Source organism: Oncorhynchus keta, chromosome 34 (assembly GCF_023373465.1).
Source record: "Oncorhynchus keta strain PuntledgeMale-10-30-2019 chromosome 34, Oket_V2, whole genome shotgun sequence".
In the NCBI taxonomy this organism is placed as follows: Eukaryota; Metazoa; Chordata; class Actinopteri; order Salmoniformes; family Salmonidae; genus Oncorhynchus; species Oncorhynchus keta.
In genome coordinates, this window is record NC_068454.1 from 38,506,134 (window position 1) to 38,533,953 (window position 27,820).

Below are 27,820 nucleotides of genomic sequence, written 5' to 3' on the forward strand. Positions count from 1 at the left end.
ACAATTACAAAAAGTAACATGGTAGTGCTAAATTCTAACTACATACATAATGAGAATGACTTTCTAACTACATAAAGACTGTCCTCTTGAGTGTACTCTATGCAAATATGACAATGTCTGCCAAATGGCACCCTATTCCCTATGGGCCCTGGTCAAAAGTAGTGCACTACATATGATGCCATTTAAGACCCTGAAATGCAAACTGGGGGAGAATCTCAACGTTTCCTTGACTACTCGCATTCTCTTCTCAACTCAGGAGAAGCTCAGAGGGACCTCTGACATTCTCAACCAATGAGTTTTGAGAACCTGGCGAGAAGACGCGAGGAGTCAAGAAATTGTAATTGAGACTCCCTTTGTCTCTCACCTTTCCTCTGGAAATGGCTCGACAGGCTATCTTCACTATGAGGTAGGACCAGAAGGAGTGCAGGAACTGCAGCAGGATCAGCAGTAGGTTGAACACCCACCAGGAGGGGTACGGCCCCACGATCTCCCAGCTCTCAAACAAGGTAGTGTTTAAAATCCTACGTGAAAGAGAGAAATAATTAGTCAACTCAGCTCATAACGACAGGATGTAGTAATGAGACAACCACAACGTCTCTATTGGGAATTGGGTAACAGACTGGAAATACTTATTGGTTTTAATACAGGTCGCTCTCTGAAATTAACAAAAACCTGTTAACTAAAGTACACGCCAGAAAACCCAGTCTGAGGCAGCTGTCACCAAATAAGCTACTTGTTATTGTCTTAGAATTCTAGGTGGACAGAAGACAGTAAATGTTCCTGGTGCTCTAAGGTAGAGTGGAGGAATACAGATGGCCAGGTGGTTGAGAGAGAGCCTCTTATGTTGTCCCTGAGGGTAACGTCCAGAGCCTTCAGCCCCTAGCTAAGGGTTTCCCAAACTTGGTCCTCGGGACCCAAAGGGGTGAACGTCTTTTTTTTTTTTTTTGCCTTAGCATTACACAGCTGATTCAAATAATCAACAAGCTTTGATAATTTGAATTAGCTGTGTAGTGTTAGGGCAAAAACCAAAACGTGAGGTCTCCCTTGGGGTCCTGAGGACCGAGTTTGGAAAACACTGCCCTAGCTTGCTCTCCATCCTCCACGACAGACAGGCAGAGACAGACCCTCTCTTAACAGCCAAGGATAATTATCACCCAGGAGACAGACAAATAACTTTATCCCTTCTCCCCCCTATACGGTGCGGAAAAGCTCATGCAGCACTTAACTGTATGAAGTCAATCTGTTATAATGTACACACTACTCAAACCACTAAAGAACATATTAAATCCTTCATTCACTTCTCTGATGAATGGCTTGATAGCTATTTCAGTGAAGGTGGAGATATAGTTGGATAATTGTACATGATATGAACCCTGCTGATACTGAAGCCATGGCAACAGTTGGTACAGTGTTTCTAGGGAGTTTTTCCTAGCCACCGTGCTTCTACACCTGCATTGCTTGCTGTTTGGGGTTTTAGGCTGGGTTTCTGTACAGCACTTTGAGATATCAGCTGATGTACGAAGGGCTATATAAATAAATTTGATTTGACTACCCTTCTGGTTGCTGTGGTGCGCTCTGCCTGCACTGTGATATACTGTATAACTCACGACGGCATACTAACAAGAGGAAATCACTGAATGAGACTTTTCTAAAGGATTTACATGTCTTTAGAGACAGTGCACTGTACTCTGGAGGTTCATGCTTTAATATCTTTCGAATAAAGAGTCGTTTGTCATTTTGATCTGGTAATTAACCGCGCTGTCCTCGAGTGTGGGCTCAATTGGGGTGACGTCTCAGAGCGGGACAGTAAATCACGTCGCTTTTTCTCCTCGTACAGTGACGGTAGTGCTGAGAGTGTGCTTAGGACATGACACAGTAAGATGGTGCGTGCATATTCCTCTACTATGACTAATTTGCTACTGCTTCTCTCTCATATCAAAAAAGTTAGGATGTCTCTCTGATGACACATCAAAAACATTCCGGTGCAATCCAAATTCGTCATCTAATTGGAAGTCCAATATGTAAAAAAGACAACATTCTGGCATTGATACCAACTGATACAGGCACTGTGATAACATACATAATTAGTTAATTGAGGTTTTCAAAGTGTAAATTGAATGTGCCATTTCAGATTCCAGTCTCAAATCGACCCTGGTTTACATAATTAAATTCTCAAAATAATGGTCTTTCATTTTTATTTCCCCCTCCCTCTTTACTGGAGAAGATGCTTACGTCCATATTGTTGCTGTATCCATAGTAACTATTACTAAGCAACAAAACTCACCAAGACCTGTATAAAATGAAAACCTTCCTGGAAAAATTGCAAAGCCCATTTGGAAAGTGTCAATATTCTGAGATCTACAGTACATTCATGTCTCCTGTATTCGGAGACTGATTATACACTGAAACAAACATTCTCGTTATACAGTATCATCCTGGTAGCACACAAGTGCATCTAAAAAACACTCAACTCCATTGTTTCAATATCAGCTGTAGTCTTTCACAGAGAAGACATTGGTTGAGTCCCAAATGCCGCCCTATTCGCTACATAGTGCACTACTTTTGACCAGTGGCCGTAGGGAATGGGGTGCCATTTGGGACGCATTCATTCTATGTAGAGACAAAGCCTCCTTACCAGACAGGATAGACACCCAGCCTGGAGCTGATGAAGACCATTGCAAACATGACAAACAGGAGGTTGCAAAGTCTCTGAAACTTGGCATAGTTGGCCATTTTGGCAGCCTGCAACAGATGACACACGCAAAATGGTTACAAGAACAAAACGTGGATGTTGTATCTATATTTTTCCTACACTGAAATTGGTTTCAGCAGTACATAATTGAAATCTACAGATGGCCGATTTTCCCTCTGATAGAATCACAAGCAAGCACAGTAGCTAAAATAACTACAAAAGAACACACGACCCTCCCACATGTCCGTGGGGTGTGAAGAACACATCGGGGCCACGTTCAGCAGGCAAACCTTGTGGAACATTTCAGAGAGAAATGTGATTTGTAGAAATAACAAAAATCCCCCCCTACATGCCAGACACCTGAACATGCCTTGCTGAACGTGTCCCCGTGTCTCTACTCACCTCCACCAGGACGTCGGCGGAGTCGTGGAGACACATGACCAGCGTGCCCACTCTAGCCATGTTGTTGACGTAGGCGAAGGTGATGAGGGAGATTGTCGCCAGGTGGTGCAGGAACATTATCAGGAAGTCCTGCGGGAGGGGGGGCGGCACAGGCGTCAGTCATGTCACACAATGGTAGAGGGAGAAAGCATTCTCTACCATGTGACTCACATCAAGGAGACATGTACAGCATGTGGGTTTTATGAAAGCTTCGGCGTCATGCAGAGATCATGACCGCTGCTGTATTCTTTGTGCTCACAGTAGATAAGTGGACTCCTCTGAACCTTGTGCACTATGCAGAACATCTATGGTGACAAGGTGCGGGTGACATTCTGACAAGGACATTGCCCCTTTGTAAACATCACACTCTGTAAATGACAATTCAACTTCCCCCCTCATCTGCTTTTGCTTTGTACTGACAATTCTATTGTTTCTCTAAACGCAGGACTCAAGGGCAGCTGACGCCTTCCTTTCTCATCTACTTTGGTGGCTAGACAGTTATTCTTTTCACAAATGAATGAATATGAAAACTAAGTCTAGTAAAAATGTACTATATAAAATAAGAGGCGAGTCTACATGTACTACAGCTAAAGTGGTCTCTAGTCAGTCTAGAAGGTTAATATCCCCTGATGAGTGAGGCTGTGGCTGAATAAGGATGACATGCCCTCCTGTGCCCCACAGGGTTGAAAAGGCTCAGTGCAGCAGAGCAGCCAGCCGAGAGCAGGAGGAGGAGCAGTGGTGCAAACACAGAATGGAAGCAACAGAGTGCAGGGAACATACTGGAATTGGCAGGGGGTGCAGAGGACCTCCTCAATGCGTAGCTTTGTGCAATGAAAAAACTGAAAGGAGAAACAAACAAAAAAACAGACATGCCAACAGTCAACACGGAGATGAGAGGTGAGGGCATAAACACCACGGCATCATGGGACAGCTGTGAGTGATTGAGTGAGTGTTAGGCGTTCAGTGGTGTGGGCAGAAAGAGAAGGAAGAGATGGGAGGCATGCAAATTGGCATTCTCTGAACTCAACTAGGGAGCTGGTTTAAAAGAAAATGCCATGGCCAAGGAGGGACCTCCATAAACAATACCACTCCCCTATATTCTACCCCTTGTTCTTGACACCGCTTAACAGTGCTGAAGAAGATTGAAAAGAACAGAAGCAAAAAGAGCTATGCTGAGGCAATATTTACAGCTCAAACAGAGATGCCCTGACCTGGAAAATCTCTGGCAACCCGACTATGGGATGTATTAGAAAGAGTGTATGCGTGTGAGTCTGTGTGTGTATCAAATGTGTGTGTCTGCAGATGAGCAGTTCTGCAGTGGTCTTTTCCATAGCGGCTGTGCGTGTACGTTCCATGGATTATTTATCTTTAGTCTAGGGATTAAGTGTGAGTGGGTCACAAAACTGGGCCTGATGTCATCACAGCTGTTTGTTTGACCCTCAGTTAGTGTTTAAACATCATTCAGGATGAAGTGGAGTGAGAGGCTAGGTTACGAAAAATATATAAAACATGTGCTACTAACAAAATCACCTCAGATAAAACCAGGTCTAAAACACACTCACAGATATCAAAACTAACTTGAAACCATTTCTCAATTCGTATTCAATATGAAATATTTCAAATGAATCTCTTTCATTCTTAAATAATAGTTCATCAGTGGGGACAAGGAATGACATGACACTGAAATAAATAGATTCTAGGAACTGAATAATGAAATGAGACTCAACCGAAAACAAATAAGAGGGGAAAACGGTTTACAATGTCTGCCAGAAAATTCCAGTAATCCATCTCCTCTCAGAGGCCTGTGATTTCACAGAGCAGAGATTAGACTAAAACACCACACCAAGGCAAAGACCAAAAAATTAAATAAAATCATAGAACAGACAATAGCAGGCCTGAATGCAGACAAACAATAATTAAGGCTTTCTTGAGATTACCACTGCATAACAGAACTGACTTGCAGACTTGTTTACGTGTTGCTGTGCGTTTTGTTGCCCACCTTACTTTGCTACCTGACAACTTTACGGTTTTTACTTTTTAATTACCGTTTATTTTTGGTTTTTCCCTCAACTTTTTATTTTCATTCAATTTTTTCACTCCGGACGCTTTATCTGGACATGGTTCGTCAGGACCTCCAACAGCCGAATCTAAGTAGTAATATTAACATGATGCCTTCTATTTGCAGTCGCTGTTATCATAATATACAGGAGAACGATCGCCATACGGCCAGGATAGCTGTGCTACAAGCCCAGCTTCAGACACAATCATTAGGCAAGGGTAATTTCATTGTAGGAAAGGATGAAACAGCGTCTGTGCCACCAGTAAGTACAGATAGAAACGTTAGTATAAATCCCCTCGCACGGTCCCCACAGCCGGACAACTTTCTCAGTTTCTGGAGGGAAATGCTGTAGGAATGCTCAACCGGTGTCGCTCATTCAGCCGACAAACTTTCAACCGGTTTTCCCCATTAAGCAGCGAGTCGGAGTCAGAGGCCGGGCCTTCTCTTGTCTCCACTCCTCCCGTTACGGGGTCTGAGACGCCGAAGCTTCCCACCATTAGCTCTGACAAATTGAAAACTGTAGTCATTGGCGACTCCATTACCCGCAGTATTAGACTTAAAACGAATAATCCAAAATCCTATTAGGTGGTACATGTATAAGAAGACAGCATATAGTCATTACAAGCAGTGTAGTTAAGCCAAAAATAACACAGCACAGAGTACAGCACAGAGTAGCAGCAGATCGTCAACCCAGTTATGAAGCGGGACTAGACCATTTATCCAGTATCGGCTGCCATATTTGGTAAAACATTGGACTTCTATTGGAGGTATTGTATCGAATCTTTTCCATATGTATTACATTCCCTAAATCCCGTAACCACATTTCAAAGGTAGGTAGTCTCCAGTTTCCAAAATTGCAATATGAGCCTTTTGGCTAATAGAGTACAAAGAGAGACAGCTTTCCCTTCGTGGTTATTCCCATCAACTGTACCAAACAGAGCGGTCAATGTGTCTGGGGCTAGAACTCTATCAAAGGCTCTAGATAAGTAATCAAAAATGAGAGCCCAGTAAACATGTAACTTAGGACATGTCCAGAATAAGTGGGTCAACGTCCCCTCATCCTGCTTGCACCTCTCACACAGTGGTGAGGTGTCCGGGAATATTTTATGCAGTTTTACTTTTGAGTAATGTAACCTGTGTATCACCTTAAACTGTACAAGGTTGTGTCTGGCATTCACTGAACTGTGGTTTATATTCCTGAGAGCTTCTACCCAGTCCTCATCTGAGATTTCTGACCCAAGTTCTTGTTCCCAAGCCCTTTTAATGGTGTCTGTGGATACCTCTGTGGGCCTGTAGCACATCATACAGTCTAGAGACCAACCCTTTTGAATGGGATTTGACAAGGATCAAGCTATCTAATGTAGGACTATTTGGCTTCATGCCATACTGTGGAATATGTGTCCTTATGAAATTCCTGATTTGGAGGCATCTGAAAAAATGTGTTGGCATGTTGAACTTTCCCTGTAATTGTTGAAATGAAGCTAACTGACCATCTATGTATAGATTACCAATTGTTGTGAGCCACTTCTCCCTCCACTGTGAAAACACCACATCATCCAATGCGGGGTGGAAAGCATGATTCGGGCAAATCGGGCTGTCAATGTATACAGTGGAAAATACCTAATATGTTTCCAGATCCTAAGTGTATGACAAATGACTGGGTTAGAGTCATAAGTGGATTTCTTCACATATGATGGGCTATTAACAAGTGCAGAGAGTGAGGAACGTTGACAGGAGCCCTGCTCAATCAAAAGCCATGCAGGCATATCCTTCTGTCTCATCGCAGGTAAACTTTCCCTCCAGAAAGACACAATGTTCAGATTAGCAGCCCAGTAATACAGTTTAAAATGAGGAAGGCCAAAGCCCCCCTCTATTTTGTACTTGCATAAATGCTTCTTTGAAATTCTGGCTGCCTTGTTATCGCATAAAAATGGAGTTACTGTTGAATCCAGTTTCTTAAAATAGCTTTGTGGTTTGAAATTGGGTAGACATTGGAAGAGGTAAAGAAACCTGGGTCGGACAACCATTTTAATGGCGTTTATACGACCAACCAAGGAGATAGGCAGAGTTTTCCAAAAATCTATATTTTGTTTAAGCTGATATATTTTCATGTCCCAATTCGCTTTCAATATCTGATCACGGTCTCTTCTCACTACAATGCCAAGGCTTGTGAACTTGTCCATCACTGTTCTAAACGGGGTAGATTGCAGAAATTGCATATCCACAGGCCGTGATATTGGCATCAACTCACTTTTTTGCCAGTTTCTTGTAGCCAGAGAAGGAGCCAAATGTGTTTATCATGTTAAGTAAGGGTGGAATAGACGTTTTAGGCTTGGACAAAAACAAAAGAACATCGTCTGCATAAAGTGCTGTGTGTCCTTTATTTTAACAGAAGCTATATCGGCACATGCCCGAATGCGAGTAGCAAGGGGTTCCATGGCTATAGCGAAGAGAGCAGGCGAAATAGGGCACCCCTGTCGGCACCCCTTGAACAAGCGGAATGACTGCGACATTTCTTGATTGGTTACCACGGACGCCATTGGGTGTGCATAAATAATTCTTACCCAATTAATAAATTCCTTTCCGAACCCGGAGTGCTCCAGAACCGACATCATATACTTCCACTCAATCCGATCAAACGCCTTCTCTGCATCAAGCGCTATTACCACTGCCTCAACCTTGTGATCGTGATACATTACGTTGAGAAGGCGTCTCAAATTGTAGTATATGTCGGCCCAGGATAAAACCTGGTCTGGTCAGGGTGTATGATGTGTATGATGTCGGAAATGTATGTTTTCAATCGGTTTGCCAATATCTTTGTCAACACCTTGTTTTCTATGGGGAGTAACGACACGGGGCGATAAGATGACATCTCCATGGAATCTATCTTTTTTCAAGATCAGTGCTATTGTAGCCTCACACAGTGTTTGCGGGAGTTTGGCATTTTCTTTGGATTGTTTAAACATTTGCAACCTAAGTGGAGATAGTACTTCTTATAGAATTCTGCGCCAGTCTATTACATATCCATCGGGCCCAGGGGCCTTGCTGTTTGGAAATTGTGCTATCGCTGTGCTAATTTCCTCTAAAGTTATCCCTGCATCGAGTGCAGAAGCTGCCCCCCTGTCTAGTTTAGGAGGTTGACATTCAGCGAGAAAGCGTTCCATAGTTTGGATCAGTAGCATCGCATTTTGATTGGTATAGCTGAGTAAAACTGCGCAAAGCATTTATTAATATCCTGCGGATCTGTTACTATTTTACTCTTGTCTTTTATTTTATGAATAGCTTCCTGTCATTATTGAAAGAGATCATGATACCTCACATCTCAAAATAGGGATACTTAATGTTAGATCCCTTACTTCAAAGGCAATTATAGTCAATGAACTAATCACTGATCATAATCTTGATGTGATTGGCCTGACTGAAACATGGCTTAAGCCTGATGAATTTACTGTGTTAAATGAGGCCTCACCACCTGGCTACACTAGTGACCATATCCCCCGTGCATCCCGCAAAGGCGGAGGTGTTGCTAACATTTACGATAGCAAATTTCAATTTACAAAAAAAAAAAAAAGATGTTCAGTCTTTTGAGCTTCTCGTCATGAAATCTATGCAGTCTACTCAATCACTTTTTATAGCTACTGTTTACAGGCCTCCTAGGCCATATACAGCGTTCCTCATTGAGTTCCCTGAATTCATATCGGACCTTGTAGTCATAGCAGATATTCTAATCTTTGATGACTTTAAATATTCACATGGAAAAGTCCACAGACCCACTCCAAAAGGCTTTCAGAACCATCATCGACTCAGTGGGTTTTGTCCATCATGTCTCTGGACCCACTCACTGTCACAGTCATACTCTGGACCTAGTTTTGTCCCATGGAATAAATGTTGTGGATCTTAGTGTTTTTCCTCATAATCCTGGACTATCAGACCACCATTTTATTACATTTGCAATTGCAACAAATAATCTGCTCAGACCCCAACCAAGGAACATCAAAAGTTGTGCTATAAATTCACAGACAACACAAAGATTCCTTGATGTCCTTCCAGATTCCCTCTGTCTACCCAAGGATGCCAGAGGACAAAAATCAGTTAACCACCTAACTGAGGAACTCCATTTAACCTTGCGCAATACCCTAGATGCAGTTGCAGCCCTAAACTAAAAACATTTCTCATAAGAAACTAGCTCTCTGGTACACAGAAAATACCCGAGCTCTGAAGCAAACTTCCAGAATATTGGAACGGAAATGGCGCCACACCAAACTGGAAGTCTACCGACTAGCTTGGAAAGACAGTACCGTGCAGTATCGAAGAGCCCTTACTGCTGCTCGATCATCCTATTTTTCCAACTTAATTGAGGAAAATAAGAACAATCCAAAATTCCCTTTTGATACTGTCGCAAAGCTAACTAAAAAGCAGCATTCCCCAGGAGAGGATGGCTTTCACTTCAGCAGTGATAAATTCATGAACTTCTTTGAGGAAAAGATCAGGATTATTAGAAAGCAAATGACAGACTCCTCTTTAAATCTGAGTATTCCTTCAAAGCTCAGTTGTCCTGAGTCTGCATAACTCTGCCAGGACCTAGGATCAAGAGAGACACTCCAAGTGTTTTAGTACTATATCTCTTGACACAATGATGAAAATAATCATGGCCTCTAAACCTTCAAGCTGCATACTGGACCCTATTCCAACTAAACTACTGAAAGAGCTGCTTCCTGTGCTTGGCCCTCCTATGTTGAACATAATAAACGGCTCTCTATCCACCGGATGTGTACCAAACTCACTAAAAGTGGCAGTAATAAAGCCTCTTGAAAAAGCCAAACCTTGACCCAGAAAATATAAAAAACTATCGGCCTATATCGAATTTTCCATTCCTCTCAAAATTTTTAGAAAAAGCTGTTGCGCAGCAACTCACTGCCTTCCTGAAGACAAACAATGTATACGAAATGCTTCAGTCTGGTTTTAGACCCCATCATAGCACTGAGACTGCACTTGTGAAGGAGGTAAATTGTCCCTAGAATTTCTAAGCAAACAGCTGGAGGCAGGGCTTTCTCCTATAGAGCTCCATTTTTATGGAATGGTCTGCCTACCCATGTGAGAGACGCAAACTCGGCCTCAACCTTTAAGTCTTTACTGAAGACTCATCTCTTCAGTGGGTCATATGATTGAGTGTTGTCTGGCCCAGGAGTCGGAAGGTGAACGGAAAGGCTCTGGAGCAACGAACCGCCCTTGCTGTCTCTGCCTGGCCGGTTCCCCTCTTTCCACTGGCATTCTCTGCCTCTAACCCTATTACAGGGGCTGAGTCACTGGCTTACTAGGGCTCTTTCATACCGTCCCTAGGAGGGGTGCGTCACTTGAGTGGGTTGAGTCACTGATGTGATCTTCTTGTCTGGGTTGGCGCCCCTCCTTGGGTTGTGCCGTGGCGGAGATCTTTGTGGGCTATACTCGGCCTTGTCTCAGGATGGTAAGTTAGTGGTTGAAGATATCCCTCTAGTGGTGTGGGGGCTGTGTTTTGGCAAAGTGGGTGGGGTTATATCCTTCCTGTTTGGCCCTGTCCGGGGGTGTCCTCAGATGGGGCCACAGTGTCTCCTGACCCCTCCTGTCTCAGCCTACAGTATTTATGCTGCAGTAGTTTGTGTCGGGGGGCTAGGGTCAGTTTGTTATATCTGGAGTACTTCTTCTGTCCTATCCGGTGTCCTGTGTGAATTTAAGTATGCTCCCTCTCTAATTCTCTCTTTCTTTCTCTCTCAGAGGACTTGAGCCCTAGGACCGTGCCTCAGGACTACCTGACATGAGGACTCCTTGCTGTCCCCAGTCCACCTGGCCGTGCTGCTGCTCCAGTTAACTGTTCTGCCTGTGATCATTTTTATTTGACCATGCTGGTCATTTATGAACATTTGAACATCTTGGCCATGTTCTGTTATAATCTCCACCCGGCACAGCCAGAAGAGGACTGGCCACCCCACATAGCCTGGTTTCTTCCTAGGTTTTGGCCTTTCTAGGGAGTTTTTCCTAGCCACCGTGCTTCTACACCTGCATTGCTTGCGGTTTGGGGTTTTAGGCTGGGTTTCTGTACAGCACTTTGAGATATCAGCTGATGTACGAAGGGCTATATAAATACATTTGATTTGAATACAAAGAAAAAAAATAAAAAGAACACATTTGGTTTCAGAATGTATTAAAACCAGTTATGAGGCATTTCCCTTTGATTTAAAGGGATAATCCACCCCATCCACTCATGACACTCCTGTCAATTTGGTGAAATCTTCTGTTCTTTCAGTGGTTAAATGAAACATTTTCCCCACGATTTAAATTCTAAAGTGGTCCATCTGTGAAATCAGGAAATCATGTAGGAACATGTCATAGTTACATGTTTCTTGTCACTGGTGATATGGTATAGTGTGTTATCCCCTTTCATAAAGCTTTTAAAACAATTACCTGCACTCCAGATTGACAAATCAGTTAGATGATATGGGCATACTCGTCTAGAACTCTGTTTATATTGTTATGACAATTTATTTTTTCGCTTAGATGTGCTCAAGCTAAACAGTGTAGCAAATGATTCAACTCAGTTTTTCCCTTCAAGTACCATCTCGCAATGCTCCCTGTGTATCTGTGGGAAACATCTGTTGTTGCCATAGCAACATACGCTGCACTTGCTCTGGGCAGAGAATTGCTAATTGAACTCGGTGAGAGAGACTCCTAAATTGATAGTGCAGTTTGTTTAGCTACTTCACATGCTAATATTGACATTGGTATTATTGTGTGCAGCCAGCCCAGAGAGCATAGCATTGTGGGTTTAGTAGTTGACTTGAGCTGCAACAGATCTCCACAATGATTTTTACATGCTGCTACCAACCTTGTTATGAACACAAAATGAAACATTTGTTTCCCCAAAAATATTGTTCACATACAGTTGAAGTCGGAAGTTTACATACACCTTAGCCAAATACATTTAAACTCAGTTTAATCCTAATACAAATTCCCTGTTTTAGGTCAGTTAGGATCACCACTTTATTTTAAGATGTGAAATGTCAGAATAATAGTAGAGAGAATTATTTATTTCAGCTTTTATTTCTTTCATCACATTCCCAGTAAGTCAGAAGTTTAGATACTCAAGTAGTATTTGGTAGCATTGCCTTTAAATTGTTTAACTTGGGTCAAACATTTAGGGTAGCTTTCCACAACCTTCCCACAATAAACTGGGTGAATTTTGGCACATTCCTCCTGACAGAGCTTGTAACTGAGTCAGGATTCTAGGCCTCCTTGCTCGCACACGCCTTTTCAGTTCTGCCCACATCTTCTATCGGATTGAGGTCATGGCTTTGTGATGGCCACTCCAATACCTTGACTTTGTTGTCCTTAAGCTATTTTGACAACTTTCGAAGTTAGCTTGGGGTCATTGTCCATTTGGAAGACCCATTTGCGACCAATCTTCAACTTCCTGACTGATGTCTTGAGATGTTGCTTCAATATATCCACATCATTTTCCTGCCTCATGATGCCATCGATTTTGTGAAGTGCACCAGTCCCTCCTGCAGCAAAATACCCCAACATGATGCTGCCACCCCCGTGCTTCATGTTTGGGATGGTGTTCTTCTGCTTGCAAGCCTCCCCCTTTTTCCTCCAAACATAACAATGGTAATTTTAGGACATTTCTCCAAAAAGTACGATCTTTGTCCCCATGTGCAGTTGCAAACCATAGTCTGGCTTTTTTATGCAAGTTTTGGAGCAGTGGCTTCTTCCTTGCTGAGCTGCCTTTCAGGTTGTTGATATAGGACTCGTTTTACTGTGGATATAGATACTTTTGTACTGGTTTCCTCCAGCATCTTCACAAGGTCCTTTGATGTTGTTCTGGGATTGATTTGCACTTTTCGCACCAAAGTAAAGTAAGTTAATCTCTAGGAGACAGAATGCATCTCCTTCCTGAGCGGTGTGGTCCCTTGGTGTTTATACTTGTGTACTATTGTTTGTACAGATGAAGGTGGTACCCTTTAGGCATTTGGAAATTGCTCCCAAGGATGAACCAGACTTTTGGAGGTATACAACATTTTTTTCCTGGGGTCTTGGCTGATTATTTTTGATTTTCCCATGATGTCAAGTAAAGAGGCACTACGTTTGAAGGTAGGCCTTGAGATACCTCCAATTGACTCAAATGATGTCAATTAGCCTATCACTAGCTTCCAAAGCCATGACATTTTCTGGAATTTTCCAAGCTTTCCAGGCACAGTCAACTTAGGGTATGTAAACTTCTGATCCACTGGAATTATGATTCAGTGAATTAAAAGTTAAATAATCTGTCTGTAAACAATTGTTGGAAAAATGACTTGTGTCATGCACAAAGTAGATGTCCTAACCGACTTGCCAAAACTATAGTTTGTTAACAAGAAATTTGTGGAGTGGTTGAAAAACGAGCTTTAATGACTCCAACCTAAGTGTATGTAAATTTTCGACTGCAACTATGTGTTATTTAACACAATTAATTATAGGAATTAGTGGTTTGGAGTGGATTATCCCTTTAATAAATGGCTTTAACACGGTTAATTATAGGAATTAGTGGTTTGGAGTGGATTATCCCTTTAATAAATGGCTTTAACACGGTTAATTATAGGAATTAGTGGTTTGGAGTGGATTATCCCTTTAATAAATGGCTTTAACACGGTTAATTATAGGAATTAGTGGTTTGGAGTGGATTATCCCTTTAATAAATGGCTTTAACACGGTTAATTATAGGAATTAGTGGTTTGGAGTGGATTATCCCTTTAATAAATGGCTTTAACACAGTTAATTATAGGAATTAGTGGTTTGGAGTGGATTATCCCTTTAATAAATGGCTTTAACACGGTTAATTATAGGAATTAGTGGTTTGGAGTGGATTATCCCTTTAATAAATGGCTTTAACACGGTTAATTATAGGAATTAGTGGTTTTGGATTATCCCTTTAATAAATGGCTTTAACACGGTTAATTATAGGAATTAGTGGTTTGGAGTGGATTATCCCTTTAATAAATGGCTTTAACACGGTTAATTATAGGAATTAGTGGTTTGGAGTGGATTATCCCTTTAATAAATGGCTTTAACACAGTTAATTATAGGAATTAGTGGTTTGGAGTGGATTATCCCTTTAATAAATGGCTTTAACACGGTTAATTATAGGAATTAGTGGTTTGGAGTGGATTATCCCTTTAATAAATGGCTTTAACACGGTTAATTATAGGAATTAGTGGTTTGGAGTGGATTATCCCTTTAATAAATGGCTTTAACACGGTTAATTATAGGAATTAGTGGTTTGGAGTGGATTATCCCTTTAATAAATGGCTTTATTATAAAATAAATATTGATATTATTCGTTTTATTTTGTATTATTAATAGATTTACCTTGAAATGGGTGTTTAATCATATGCAAACATATCTATGGAGCAAGCAATGTGATAAACAAACATTGATTGACTATATTATATTAATGAATTGACTAAAATTGGTATCCTACCTTCCTTCTGATATCTGTGAACTGGGAGAAGAGTAGGGACAGGTAGAACGACAACTCCAGTATATAGTAATAGTGGATGTCCACCGTCAGTGGCTGTGAAAACAAACACACACACACACACACACACACACACACACACAAATCAATACAGCTGGATCAAAACGATGTCCTTTCAAATACAATAACTGTTGTTGCTAGGTGAAAAGAATTAACAGGGAAAACATTGGAGAATTTTCTCATGATCAAAACATTACCTGATAAGGATAGTCGTACCAGCACTCTCTTGTGTTCCATAACCATGGTGTCTGCAGACACACACAAAAATGAACAGAATATTAAATGTATTGTTATGCTGTGTCCCCAAAAATGTATTACATTCATAAAGTGCTATTGATCGCCACACCTGTATGCTATGCTGCCTCTGGCTCAATACTAAATGTTTGCTTAAAAGATCCAGCACATCAATAACATTGCAACTGTAACCATGTCAGATTGTATTTTCATTAAGGGAAACTTAATTTAATCAAGGGAAACTTTTGCTGTACGCTAGTAGTGCAAGTTAAGAATGAACGTGTTAGCCTGGGGACAAAACTGAGAATGCTCATTCTGGTCGAAGGCTACAAGATGAATGATGTAGTGAACTGGGGGATGTGGTTAAGACTTTCTTAGGTCTTGACACGAGGGACTTCGACTACAAAGGCATGGTAATGAGTTGCTTATCATCAATCATCTCTCACAGGGTGTTTGCCTTCAATGACAGATGATTCTGGACCAAACCAAATATAACCTACTTAAAACTGCAAACTCTGCTCAAGTTGACATGCAAACAGACTCTTACATTAGGGATTTAAACATATTTTGTAGGTCTATAGTGTATAGATTTGTAATAGATACAGTGCCCTTTTTCTACCAGCAAGCATGTTGGGCCTATTGAGTCTCAACACACCCGGGAGACTCACTAGGCCCAACTGCAGGAAATTAACTCATTCCACAAAGTGCATCGTCATGCAAGTTGTTGCAATGAGAAATTATCCTCGCCGCAATATCGCCTATTCACCCCCTAATCATGATTCCCGATCAATGGCATCATCAGCAGCATTAAATTACTACAGACACAAGGCTTTTGGCCTCAGTACATTACACAATATCAGTGAGCACAGAGTCAAACACATAAAAAAATAAAAAAAAGATACCCTCAAACTATTTTCAGTTGTATTTCCTTACACAGTGCCTTCGGAAAGTATTCAGATCCCTTGACTTTTTACATTTAGTTATGGTACAGCCTTATTATAACATTGATGAAATAGTCCCCCCCATCAATCTACACACAATACACCATAATGACAAAGCAATTTTTGGGGGCTAATTTGGTTGAGTTCAGGTGATTTTGGAGGCCAGGTCATCTGATGCAGCACTCCATCACTCTCCTTCTTGGTAAAATAGCCCTTGCACAGCCTGGAGGTGTGTTGGGTCATTGTCCTGTTGCAAAACAAATGATAGTGGGACTAAGTGCAAACCAGATAGGATGGTGTACCGCTCCAAAATGCTGTGGTAGCCATGCTGGTTAAGCGTGCCTTGATTTCCAAATAAATCACTGACAGTGTCCACAGCAAAGCACCCCCACACCAAATACACACCCAGAGATCATCCGTTCACCCACACCGCTTCTCACAAAGACACGGCGGTTGGAACCAAAAATCGCACATTGGGACTCAACAGACCAAAGGACAGATTTCCACCTGTCTAATGTCCATTGCTCGTGTTTCTTGGTCCAAACTAGTCTCTTCTCTTATTGGTGTCCTTTAGTAGTGGTTTCTTTGCAGCAATTTGACCATGAAGGCCTGATTCACATAGTCTCCTCTAAACAGTTGATGTTGAGATGTGTCTGTTACTTGAACTCTGAAGCATTTATTTGGGCTGCAATTTCTGAGGCTGGTAACTCAAACTTATCCTCTACAGCAGAGGTAACTCTGGGTCTTCCATTCATGGCAGTCCTTATGAGAGCCAGTTTCATCATAGCGCTTGATGGTTTTTGCGACTGCACTTGAGGAAACTTTGACTGACCTTCATGTCTTAAAGTAATTATTTGAGCTGTTCTTGACATAATATGGACTTGGTCTTTAACCAAATATGTCACACTTGCTCCCACTCCACGGTGCTCGAAGGAGCCAGGCTCAACAGCATTACGCACTCCTGCCACCATCATTACACATGCCTGCATTCAGGTATGGGGGCCACCACCAATGGAACCGGGAGTGCCTACGCCAGCTTGTCGGGCTGTCACGCCCTAGCTGGCTTGAGAGGTTCTTGCCCCGGAAGGCATCCATCCCACGTCAGGCCTCAGCTGGCTCGTCAGGCTGCTACACCTCCACCGGATTGTTGGGCTCCCACGCCTCAGTGGGATTAACTTCCTTTCACGCCCCAGCTGGATCGTTGGGAGGGGGTACTGTCACGCCGAGGCGCCAAGCTCCCCAGCATTACGCACTCCTGCCACCATCATTACACACATCTGCCTTCCACTGTCTGTTCCTGAATAAATATAAATGTTGACTCCCCGTACCTGCTTCTCATCTCCAGCGTTGGTCATTACAAAATAGGTTTATCTTCTGTATATCCCCCCTACCTTGTCACAACAACTGATTGACTCAAACGCATTAAGAAGAAAATAATTGAAATACATTCTAGGTGACTGCCTCATGAAGCTGGTTGAGAGAATGCCAAGTGTGCAAAGCTGTCATTAAGGCAAAGGGTGGCTACTGTGAAGAATCTTAAATATAAAATCTATTTTGATTTGTTTAATACTTGTTTTGGTTACTACATGAATCTATATGTTATTTCATAGTTGATGTCTTCACTATTATTCTACAATGTAAAAAATTAAGAACAAACCTGGAATGAGTAAGTGTGTCCAAACTTTTGACTGGTACAGTATAGAGTAACAATAGTGTTAGACTGAAGATGACAGTTGACAGGGAACTAGTTTCTCAACTGTGCATGTGCTCGAAGACAGTAATATCTTCATAATGGATGAGAGTGCTGAGAGCAAATGTATCCATTATTTATCAGTGAGCACTGGTTGGAGTGTTTGAGAGGTGCATTATTTGTCACTTGGTCCCCCTTTCATAGCAATATTCACCAAGCAAGAACCCCCTCCTCTGGATATCCTCGAGTGCGCAAGCCTCTGTTACAGCTCCTCCTTGAATAACGTGCCTTCAATACAAAAAGTGCTCTAATAACTTTATCAACGAAAAGATTTTGGAAAGTAGCACACTCACCTTTTTAAGGAAACGCACTCCGTAGGTAAATATATAGAGGTAAAATGTAAATCTCCACCTGTGAAAAAAAAAACAAAGACAACAGAACATCAGTCAGTAACACAGTTTTGGGGTTTGGATGCATCCTCTGTGGAATGTCAAAAAAAAGAGACCATGTCTAAGCTGCCGTAAGGGAGGCCAATCCAAGGACAGCCAAGAAAGCCATTGGCTAGTTCCGAATACCCATACTTGCATTCTAAATAGTAGGCTTTTTGGGTATGCGGAAATAGAACAGAAATGTTGGATTATGCTTTAAATGCCAGGATGTCATACTAATTTCTGCTGTTCATCAGGTAGAATTTGCTGCACAGTATTGAGGAAGTGTGTTTGACAACAGCTGATAATCAGAATAGGGCACGCCCTCTACACGCAGAAACTAAATGGCACATGCATTGCTTAGGACCCTTTTTTTTTTTTTTGTTCTATTTTTCTCACTAACAATCATTTTTATTGTAAGCACTGAATCACTGGTGGTAATTATATACACAGCTTTTACTTCTTAGGCCAATTAGTGGTGAACACAATAGAAGTATCATATTCCAAATGATTTTCAAAAGTCACTGAATCAAATGAAAATAGCTTATGAAAAAGGATAGTCATTAGTCATGTTGATCAGCTACTCAGTTTAACCTAAGAGAAGAGTGCCAATGTTACATTTCCATGCAGGATCGTTTTATCCAAAAGGCTCAGACATTTCTGTTTCCACCTACACTGGGCGGACCTGCTCCCACTTTGGCCCAAAGCCAGGCCACTGGTACTTTTCAGCTTGCATTTACATAACAACAGCTAACTGTGAACTTTAAATGGATTTTCTGATCGTAACCAGAGTACAGGTAAAGCCTCCCGTATTGTGATCACTGACATTTAATACCCCGGGACTGGATTTACTGTAGTGTATTCAGCATTGCATATTGTGGTGCGTTTTCTGTCTACTGCTGTCAGAAATACTTACTTCTTGTAAGGCCAGCTAAAGCTACGCACACTAAAACCACCTGAGATGTATGGAAAACTCCCAATGTCAAGTTCCCCCTCGGAGGCCAGTCAGTACCTATTAGGTTCATACAACATCCCTGTCACATTGTGCTATTCAGAGTTGGAACTTCTTGTCTGTAATTTGTAGCCTGGTACATGATGGGTATGCCCGTGTGCTGCTGTGACTGTGTGAGAGTACATCTGCAGCTGACAGGCAGCTCCACCTATGAGAGGCCATATTAATGGAGAGACTCGGTCCTGAATGATTGATGCATTTTGGCATCATTAATAGCCAGAAGAAGGAATCTGTCTCAGTCAAGTGTTTCTATTAAATAATGTATTTAAGTCAAATAAATATAAATATATATATATATTTTTTTTAAATAACTACTAAACAAAAATATAAATGCAACATGCAAAGTGTTGGTCCCATGTTTCATGAGCTGAAATAAAAGATCCCAGAAATGTTTCATATGCACAAAAAGCAGATTTTTTCAAAAATATCCCTGTTAGTGAGCATTTCTCCTTTGCCAAAATAATCCATCCACCTGACTGGTGTGGCATATCAAGAAGCTAATTAAAACAGCATGTTCATTACTTTGGTGCACCTTGCGCTTGGGACAATAAAAGGCCACTCTAAAATGTGCAATTCTGTCACAACACAATGCCAGAGGTGCCTCAAGTTGAGGGAGCGTCCAACTGGCATGATGACTGCTGGAATACCCACCAGAGCTGTTGCCAGATAATTTCATGTTCATTTCTCTACCATAAGCCACCTTGAAAGTCATTTTACAGAATTGTCCAACAGGCCTCAGTCGCAGACCACGTGTAACCACGCCAGCCCAGGACCTCAACACACAGCTTCTTTACTGCGGGATCGTCTGAGACAAGCCACCCAGACATCTGATGAAACGGTGGGTTTGCAGAACTGAAGAATTTCTGTACAAACTGTCAGAAACCTTCTCAGGGAAGCTCATCTGCATGCTCGTCGTCCTCACCAGGGTCGACTTGACTGCAGTTTGGCGTTGTAACCCACTTCAGTGGGCAAATGCTCACCTTCGATGGCCACTGGCACGCTGCAGATGTGTGCACTTCACACATTAATCCAGGTTTCAACTGTACCGGGCAAATGGCAGACAGCATGCATGGTGTTGTGTGTGTGACCGGTTTGCTGAGGTCAATGTTGTGAACAGAGTGCCCCATGGTGGTGGTGGGGTTATGGTATGGGCAGGCATAAGCTGCGGACAACGAACTCAAATAAATGACTTAAATGTAAATGTAATGTAAAATGTATTTTTTTTAAATGGCAATTTGAATGCACAGCGATACCGTGAGGCCCATTGTTGTGCCATTAATCTGCCGCCATCACCTCATGTTTCAGCATGATAATGCACTGCCCCATGTTGCAAGGATCAGTACACATACTAACCAGACATGTCACCCATTGAGCACGTTTGGGATGCTCTGGATCGACCTGTACGACAGCATGCTCCAGTTCCCGCCAATATCCAGCAACTTCACACAGCCATTGAAGAGGAGTGGGACAACATTCCAAAGGCCACAATCAACAGCCTGATCAACTCTATGTGAAGGAGATGTGTCATGTCGCATGAGGCAAATGGTGGTCACACCAGATACTGACTGTTTTTTTGCTGTTGCATGTTGCGTTTATCTTTTTGGCCAGTGTAATTTCATTATGTAACCCCCCTTGTAATGTCTGAGAAGGATGTGTGTTTTGTTATTGTCTCTCATTCCTTCTCTCAGTGCAGTCGTTTGTTGGTTGTTATGGCCTGTGCAGCAGCATCTCCCTGCTCAGTGTGGCTTTGATCTCTGAACTATCAACTGGAACAGCTCTGCCTGAGAGCTAGAAAAGTCCATGATCACAGGAGAAACTTTCCCATCCAATCAATGTGCAGTAGTTTTGGGTATGTGCAGGGTTATGTAAGTCCAGAGCAGAGCAGAGGTTGGGACTGGGCATGCCTGCCTCCCTCTTTGCCACGAGGTAGTGCAGTGCAGTGGCGTCCGGGCTCCAGTGGCAGTGACTCACCCTGGAATGCAGACGCTGGGAGGTGAGAGCCCTGGCACTCCGGCCACATCTCTGACAGGCTAGCAGGCCTCAGGGCAGACTAGCATACTGTAGAATTGGTCTAGTATACCCAGGTCTCTGCCACTGGTTGAATTCACACTTGTGCTGCTTTGCGACTGGAATACCAGTGTATACACCCTTATGTTATTTTAGGGAAATTGGGTTGAGGGAAATTGTGATCATGCATAATGTGCATAATCAAAACAGTTGCATTGTGAGAAGGTGTTACAACATTTGAATGAAAAGAAAGGCCATCGTTCATGGAATTCAAATAATGTAAGCCACCAGTAATAGCTCTCTGTGCTTCATTCATTTAAAAAACAAATGAGCTGGATGCATTGACATAACCATAGGTCAAGAAGACGGTAACTTAGCAACTGGTTAGTCAAACACTGTCAAATATTGTGTTTCAAGTGCTGCTGAATCAGTGCTATTTATGTACAATTACTATGACTCACAATTACTTTTGCTGAAAATACTTTTGCTGGTGACTGTGTACCAAATACACGGTCCTGTTAAATAACATGCTGTTGCATTCAAAGCCATGAAAGCATGATACTGAAGTAATCATCATTGAGCAGAAAGCAGCAGAAACAGATGTGGACATAATGTTCTTTGCTGCTTTATAATAGATATTCTTATAAGTTATTGCTTATTTTTATGTCCCTGCAAATTTTCCGCATTAGGACGTTCCAGGCTTTCCATTTTACAAAACACAAATCTGAGCTTTGTCTTTTAAGGTTCATTGGATTATAATCTGCTGCCTTTGGCTCTTTTCTTCTTTACAGAATCGAACCACAGAGGAGTGGAGGCAGAACAGTTCAGACATCCAGCACTGTGGTAGAAAACAAAGCACGTGCCCCACTGGGGCCTGGGGACCCGACTGTCCCGTTAAAACTGCATGCAGCTTCTTTGGGATCCGCTGTCACCAGTCTAAATTTGTCTCTCTTTCTCAAAATTATGAAAAAGCGAACAGTGGCCTCAGCTTTGCCATCCTGAAGTGTTGGAGACAACAGCGTCCTCTCAAACCCAAACACTAATTACAGTAGGATTACTGCTGAGACGAGTGTGCCTGGGTCGGTTTACAAAATTACATTTTAAGCAAATGATACAAAGAAACCAATGAGGCATCCAATCCATATTCGGAGTCTGTCAACTCCATTCTGCCTACAGACACGACACTGCATATATTTAGAATGTAGGGACATCCTCTATTAAATGTGAGCTTAAAATATTGAGAAAACAGGCAGAGATTTGCTCCAGTTACATAGAGGCTATGCTTTTGAGAGACGTTTTTATTTGATTATTCCACTAAAAAGTAACCGAATCCAGTTGCTGAACCATGGCACATTTCACACCGACAAACTGAATCTGGTATTTCTCTTTGAAGATCAAATAATGCACTCGCCAGTCGTCTAAGCAGAGAATCCCTTCAACAGTGAGCCCCTGAGTGGGCAGCCCCAGGGCATCAGAGACCCACTCTGTCCCTCACTGCCTCTCCCACTGCCAGTCTGGCTCCAATGGTGTCAGACATGAGCCCACTCTGACAGGCCTGCTCCAGTAAAGGCAATGACTGGAAAGCCTATGTATCCACACCTAAAATCGGTTTCCACTAAACAAACGCGCACCTATGTGTTTATATTAGTGATAGTATGTAGAATTTTGAAGCTGTCAAGACCTCTTACATGCTCTCACAAAAGCGAGCCAACGTGCTGGGTTTCTCCTGGTTCCTGCGCTGTCGGAACCAGCGCTGGATGGTCCGTACATCCCAGTCCAGCTGTTTGGACAGGCCCTCCAACCTCTTCTCATCTGGATGCTAGGAAACACAAGATCCAGACACCTGACTGTTAACAAGGCTGCCATTATTGTGGGGAAGGTGTGACATGTCAGAAGTTAAAACAGTCTTGATATTCGCAGAGATAAAAGGCAATCAATGTCTGAACGTTTCATCAGCATCACGTACTAAGGGACAGTAAAACTGTTGCAATTGTCCATCAATTGAACCAGTTTACGGTCTCCTGAAAAGAAGAAGCCCTAAAGTGCCTTTGTTTCCACCTCAGAATGTCTACCCAGTGTGGAGGTAGTCTGCTAAATTGCTCAGTAGGTGAATCTGAGCATTTGTTGAAGAATCTCACTTCCTTTCTGAGTGAATAATAACAAATGGTGCACATATTTTCATGAAGTCTTGCTTTCTGGACTCAAACTGAATCCAATGCCTTTTTTTGCAAAGAGATGGCTTTTAATCTCAGTTATCAGTACTAAAATGCAAACAAAGACATGACATAGTGGAAACACAGGCACTACTTTTACCTTGGTGATAGCAGTGAACACCTTCTCCAAAATGGCATTGGGCTGGGCTTTCTGTGGTCCATTGGCTTGTATCTTGAGACCCAAGGCACACGGTCTGGCAATAAACCTACACAAGAATAAACACAACAATGTCCGAATATTCTCACAGTAGGTACTGTATAATCACCATCCAATTGTTGTTCATCGGAAAAGTGTTTTTGTTTGTGGTAAATGGGGACCATCGTGGCAGCAACATTGACAATACTGACAACCAGTTGTATTTTTAACATCTCAAAAGCTTCAAAATCTTATCCAACTATAAGTACAATGTGTGAATTTCTGAATCAGTATTTCTGTATACATCGTCAGCAATTCGCAATGTAAGAATCTGGCTAAATTTCACAACTGTATAAATGAAAGATGGTATCGTGACGTTATATGATTGAGTAACAGTCACATTCATGGACAAAGGGTTATGGGAGATTCAACTGCTGGAAGTGTTGCCAAGATCAAGATGAAATGTCCATGTGCAGACAGCTGTGAGAGAGAGACAGCTGAGAGAGAGATTAGCGGTCTAGTAGTCTATTCATAAAAAAAGTCCTTACTCTGCAAATGAAGTGTGCCGTCAGCAATCAGAAAATCTAATCTGGAGGGACCAGCCTAAACAGACCTTTCAGTTGTATCTATAAAAACCTAATGTGTTAAAACGCTGCCTTACAAGTTGTGAATTGTGAACACCGACATTTCTAATTCTTGCTGTCTAGCTGCCATTGACAGAGATACTGTTCTCAGTGAGAGGCAACATAAGGGCAACAGCAGTTTTTGGCAGGTTCAATGGATACTAATCCAGTACTACTATATGTTTCAGTAAATAGTATCATAGATGCCCTTGAACAATAATAGTACATGTGAGACTTGTGTGTGCATACGCAAGCTGTGTGTATAATCTACATTTAAAAAGCAAACATCTTGGTCTTGGCACACATATTTTATATAGTACCAGTCAAAAGTTTGGACACACCTACTCATTCCAGGGTTTTTCTTTATTTTTTACTATTTTCTACATTGTAGAATAATAGTGAAGACATTAAAAAAAACTATGAAATAACACATGGAATCATGTAGTGTAAAAAAAATTAAAAGTGTTCAACAAATCAAAATATATTTTAGATTTTAGATTCTTCAAAGTAGCCACCCTTTGCCTTGATGACAGCTTTGCACACTGTTGGCACTCTCAACCAGCTTCACCTGGAATGCTTTTCCAACATTCTTGAAGAAGTTCTCACATATGCGGAGCACTTGTTGGCTTCTTTTCCTTCACTCTGCGGTCCAACACATCCCAAACCGGGTCGAGAGTTTCAAGTTCCTTGGTGCCCACATCAAAGAACTATCATGGTCCAAACATACCAAGACAGTTGTGAAGAGGGCACGACAAAACCTTTTCCCCCTCAGGAGACTGAAAAGATTTGGCATGAGTCCCCAGATCCTCAAAAGGTTCTACAGCTGCACCATCGAGAGCATCCTGACCAGCTGCATCAATGCCTGGTATGTCAACTGCTCTGCATCTGACCGTAAGGCGCCACAAAGGGTAGTGCGAACAGCCCAGTACATCAGTGGGGCCAAGCTTTCTGCCATCCAGGACCTAGAGAATAGTTGGTGTCAGAGGAAAGCCCATAAAATTGTCAGAGACTCCAGTCACCCAAGTTAGACTGTTTTCTCTGCTACCGCACGGCAAGCTGTACCGGAGCACCAAGTCTATGACCAAAAGGCTCCTGAAAAGCTTCTACCCCCAAGCCATTAGACTGCTGAACAATTCATAAAAATCACCACCTGACAACTTACATTAACACCCCCCTCCCCCCACCTACATGTACAGATTACCTAAATTAGCCTGTAGCCCTGCACACTGACTCTGTACCCATGCCGCCTGCATACAGCCTCATTATTGTTATTCTTATTGTGTTACTTTTTAAATTTAGCCTACTTGGTAAATATTTTCTTCTTGAACTGCACTGTTGGTTAAGGGCTTGTAAGTAAGTCTACACTTGTTGTATTCGGCACATGTGGCCAATAAAGTTTGATTTGTTTCGATTTGAAACTTCTCAATTGGGTTGAGGTCGGGTGATGGTGTAGGCCAGGTCATCTGAGGCACCACTCCATCACTTTCATTCTAGGTCAAATAGCCCATACACAGCCTGGAGGTGACTTGGGTCATTGTCCCATTGAAAAACAAATGATAGTCCCACTAAGCGCAAATCAGGTGGTTGCCTTGCTGGTTAAGTCTGCCTTGAATTCTAAATAAATCACTTTAACACTTTTTTGCTTACTACATGATTCCATAGGTGTTGTTTCATAGTTGATGTCTTCACTATTATTCTACAATGTAGAAAATACTAAAAATTAAGAAAAACCCAGGATTTTTTTGTATTTAACTAGGAAAGTCAGTTAAGAACAAATTCTTATTTAAAATGACAGCTTACAAACAGTGGGTTAACTTGTTCAGGGACAGAACAACTGATTATACCTTGTCAGCTCAGGGACTCGATCTAGCAACCTTTCGGTCACTGGCCCAATGCTCTAACCACTAGGCTACCTGCTGCCCCAATGGAATGAGTAGGTGTGTCCAAACATTTGACTGGTATTACAGGTCATATCATCAGTAATCAAGAAAATGTACATTTAACAACAAGCCTCTCAACAGTCCAATGAAGACTTATACAGCACACATATTTAAATGAAAAGTCCAATTCCCATTGTGACTGTTTTCCGTATTAGAGGTGGACTGGAGGTGGTGGGTTGGTGAGTGAGGTGTCATGGTGGTGGTGGACTCAGCAAAATGACCTTATGACAGGCATCCAAACAGTGACATCATGTACGGTATGTAGCCTACAGTAAGAAACATTTCAACTGTAGCCTACTGACGTATATACACCTATATGCCACATCATGAGCCTTTATAAAAAAGTGTGGTATTAGGCAATATTGAGAAACTGCTGTGGGTTCCTGTCTGTGGGTTGATGTCTATTGCACAGAGTCTGTGTCTGAGCGATGTACCAGGCTAGCATCAACACTTAGCTTGGTAGGCTATGTACAATTGGGATAGGCAGGCTTACAACAAATAGGCTACATGAAGCTAAACACAATGCTCACCATTAGGACATAGGCAGCACAGACCCTTGCGAGGTCAATAGAAGCCTAGGCTAAATGAGACGAGCATGACACGAATAATGCCCTCGACTACTGACAGCTTGGAAGCAAAGTCAACATGTGTCTCATTGTGGAAAATAATTCAGGTCTATTGATCCGATACATATCTCGAAAAAGCTTTGTGACAATACAGACAGGCATATAGAGGAACGTTAACGTTACCTTCCCTATTGGATAAATCACCATGTGGATGTCATTGTCTAGAAATTCGGTGTGAGCTAAACATGCTTCAATACCCGATATAGTATTCTTTAAAATAGGCTTTCTTTAGGCTACATGTAAATGAAACGAAACCAACATTATCTTCAGTTATACCAATCACTTATACATGCACCCACCTTTCGAAAACCAGTCGAATCATAAAGATGCAGAAGGCTAAAGGACAAGCCAGATACAAATCCTCAGCTTGCGGGAAGGCTGCCTCATCTGTGTTTTTTAGGTCAGCCCAGGTTACATTGTGAGGGAGCCAAAATCTCTCGTTCCAAAACCATGCCAAAATACCTGCCATTTCCTTGTATTATGGACACTTTGTCCCCCTTACCAATTGACCAGAAATGAACGCGATATCAATGGCCTATAGCGTAGTTGCAGCAGTCTCACGGGCGATCTTTGCAGGTTTTTAGTGTGATGGATCAGTGTATGCCCCGCCAGTCTATTTACCCCCTCGCTCTTTCCAGTGTAGGGAAGTAGGCATCTGCTCCTCAGCGAGTGATTGGTGCATTGAAATGTCAAACATGCAGTCGCAATCCAGACGTATCATGTTTAAAGGTCTATGGTTTAATGTGTTGTAGGTTATGGCAATAGCAAGGTATTTTGTTTAATATATGGAATAGGCTGGCTGTCCATTGATTGTGGATTAGGTCATAATTTCCTCAATCCCATGCAGAATAATTCGGTTAGGCTATTTTTGATAGGCTAGCCAACTCATAATATATTCGTGTCCTGACTGTTCCTACCACGTTTTGGTTAGGCAAATGTCCCATTTATGAAATATCAGGCAAACGAACAGTATCATCATGAATACTTGGTAAATCCTGCCACCTACTGACCAACACACTAATAGCAGAAGACACGTTATATTTTATTTATTTTATTTTTTATTTCACCTTTATTTAACCAGCTAGGCAAGTTGAGAACAAGTTCCCATTTACAACTGCGACCTGACCAAGATAAAGCAAAGCAGTGCGACACAAACAACAGTTACACATGGAATAAACAAACGTACAGTCTATATAAAAGTATATATACAGTGTGTGCAAATGTAGTAAGA

The 27,820-nt window shown here is 42.0% G+C and overlaps 1 protein-coding gene across 1 annotated transcript in view; it reads right to left on the bottom strand.

Annotated features, from left to right (window-relative positions):
• LOC118367098 (ceramide synthase 6-like) overlaps positions 1-27,294 on the bottom strand; it is a 29,179-nt gene extending 1,885 nt beyond the window's left edge. Inside the window, exons 1-9 of the mRNA XM_035750136.2 lie at positions 26,889-27,294; positions 23,365-23,470; positions 22,740-22,870; positions 17,958-18,015; positions 14,937-14,987; positions 14,683-14,775; positions 3,095-3,223; positions 2,636-2,742; positions 365-521 (exon numbers count right to left, since the gene is read on the bottom strand). Coding sequence (XP_035606029.1) covers positions 365-521; positions 2,636-2,742; positions 3,095-3,223; positions 14,683-14,775; positions 14,937-14,987; positions 17,958-18,015; positions 22,740-22,870; positions 23,365-23,470; positions 26,889-27,058 — 1,002 coding nt within the window. The 5' untranslated portion in view covers positions 27,059-27,294. The remainder of the gene's footprint in view (positions 1-364; positions 522-2,635; positions 2,743-3,094; positions 3,224-14,682; positions 14,776-14,936; positions 14,988-17,957; positions 18,016-22,739; positions 22,871-23,364; positions 23,471-26,888) is intronic.
• Positions 27,295-27,820: the final 526 nt, after the last annotated feature.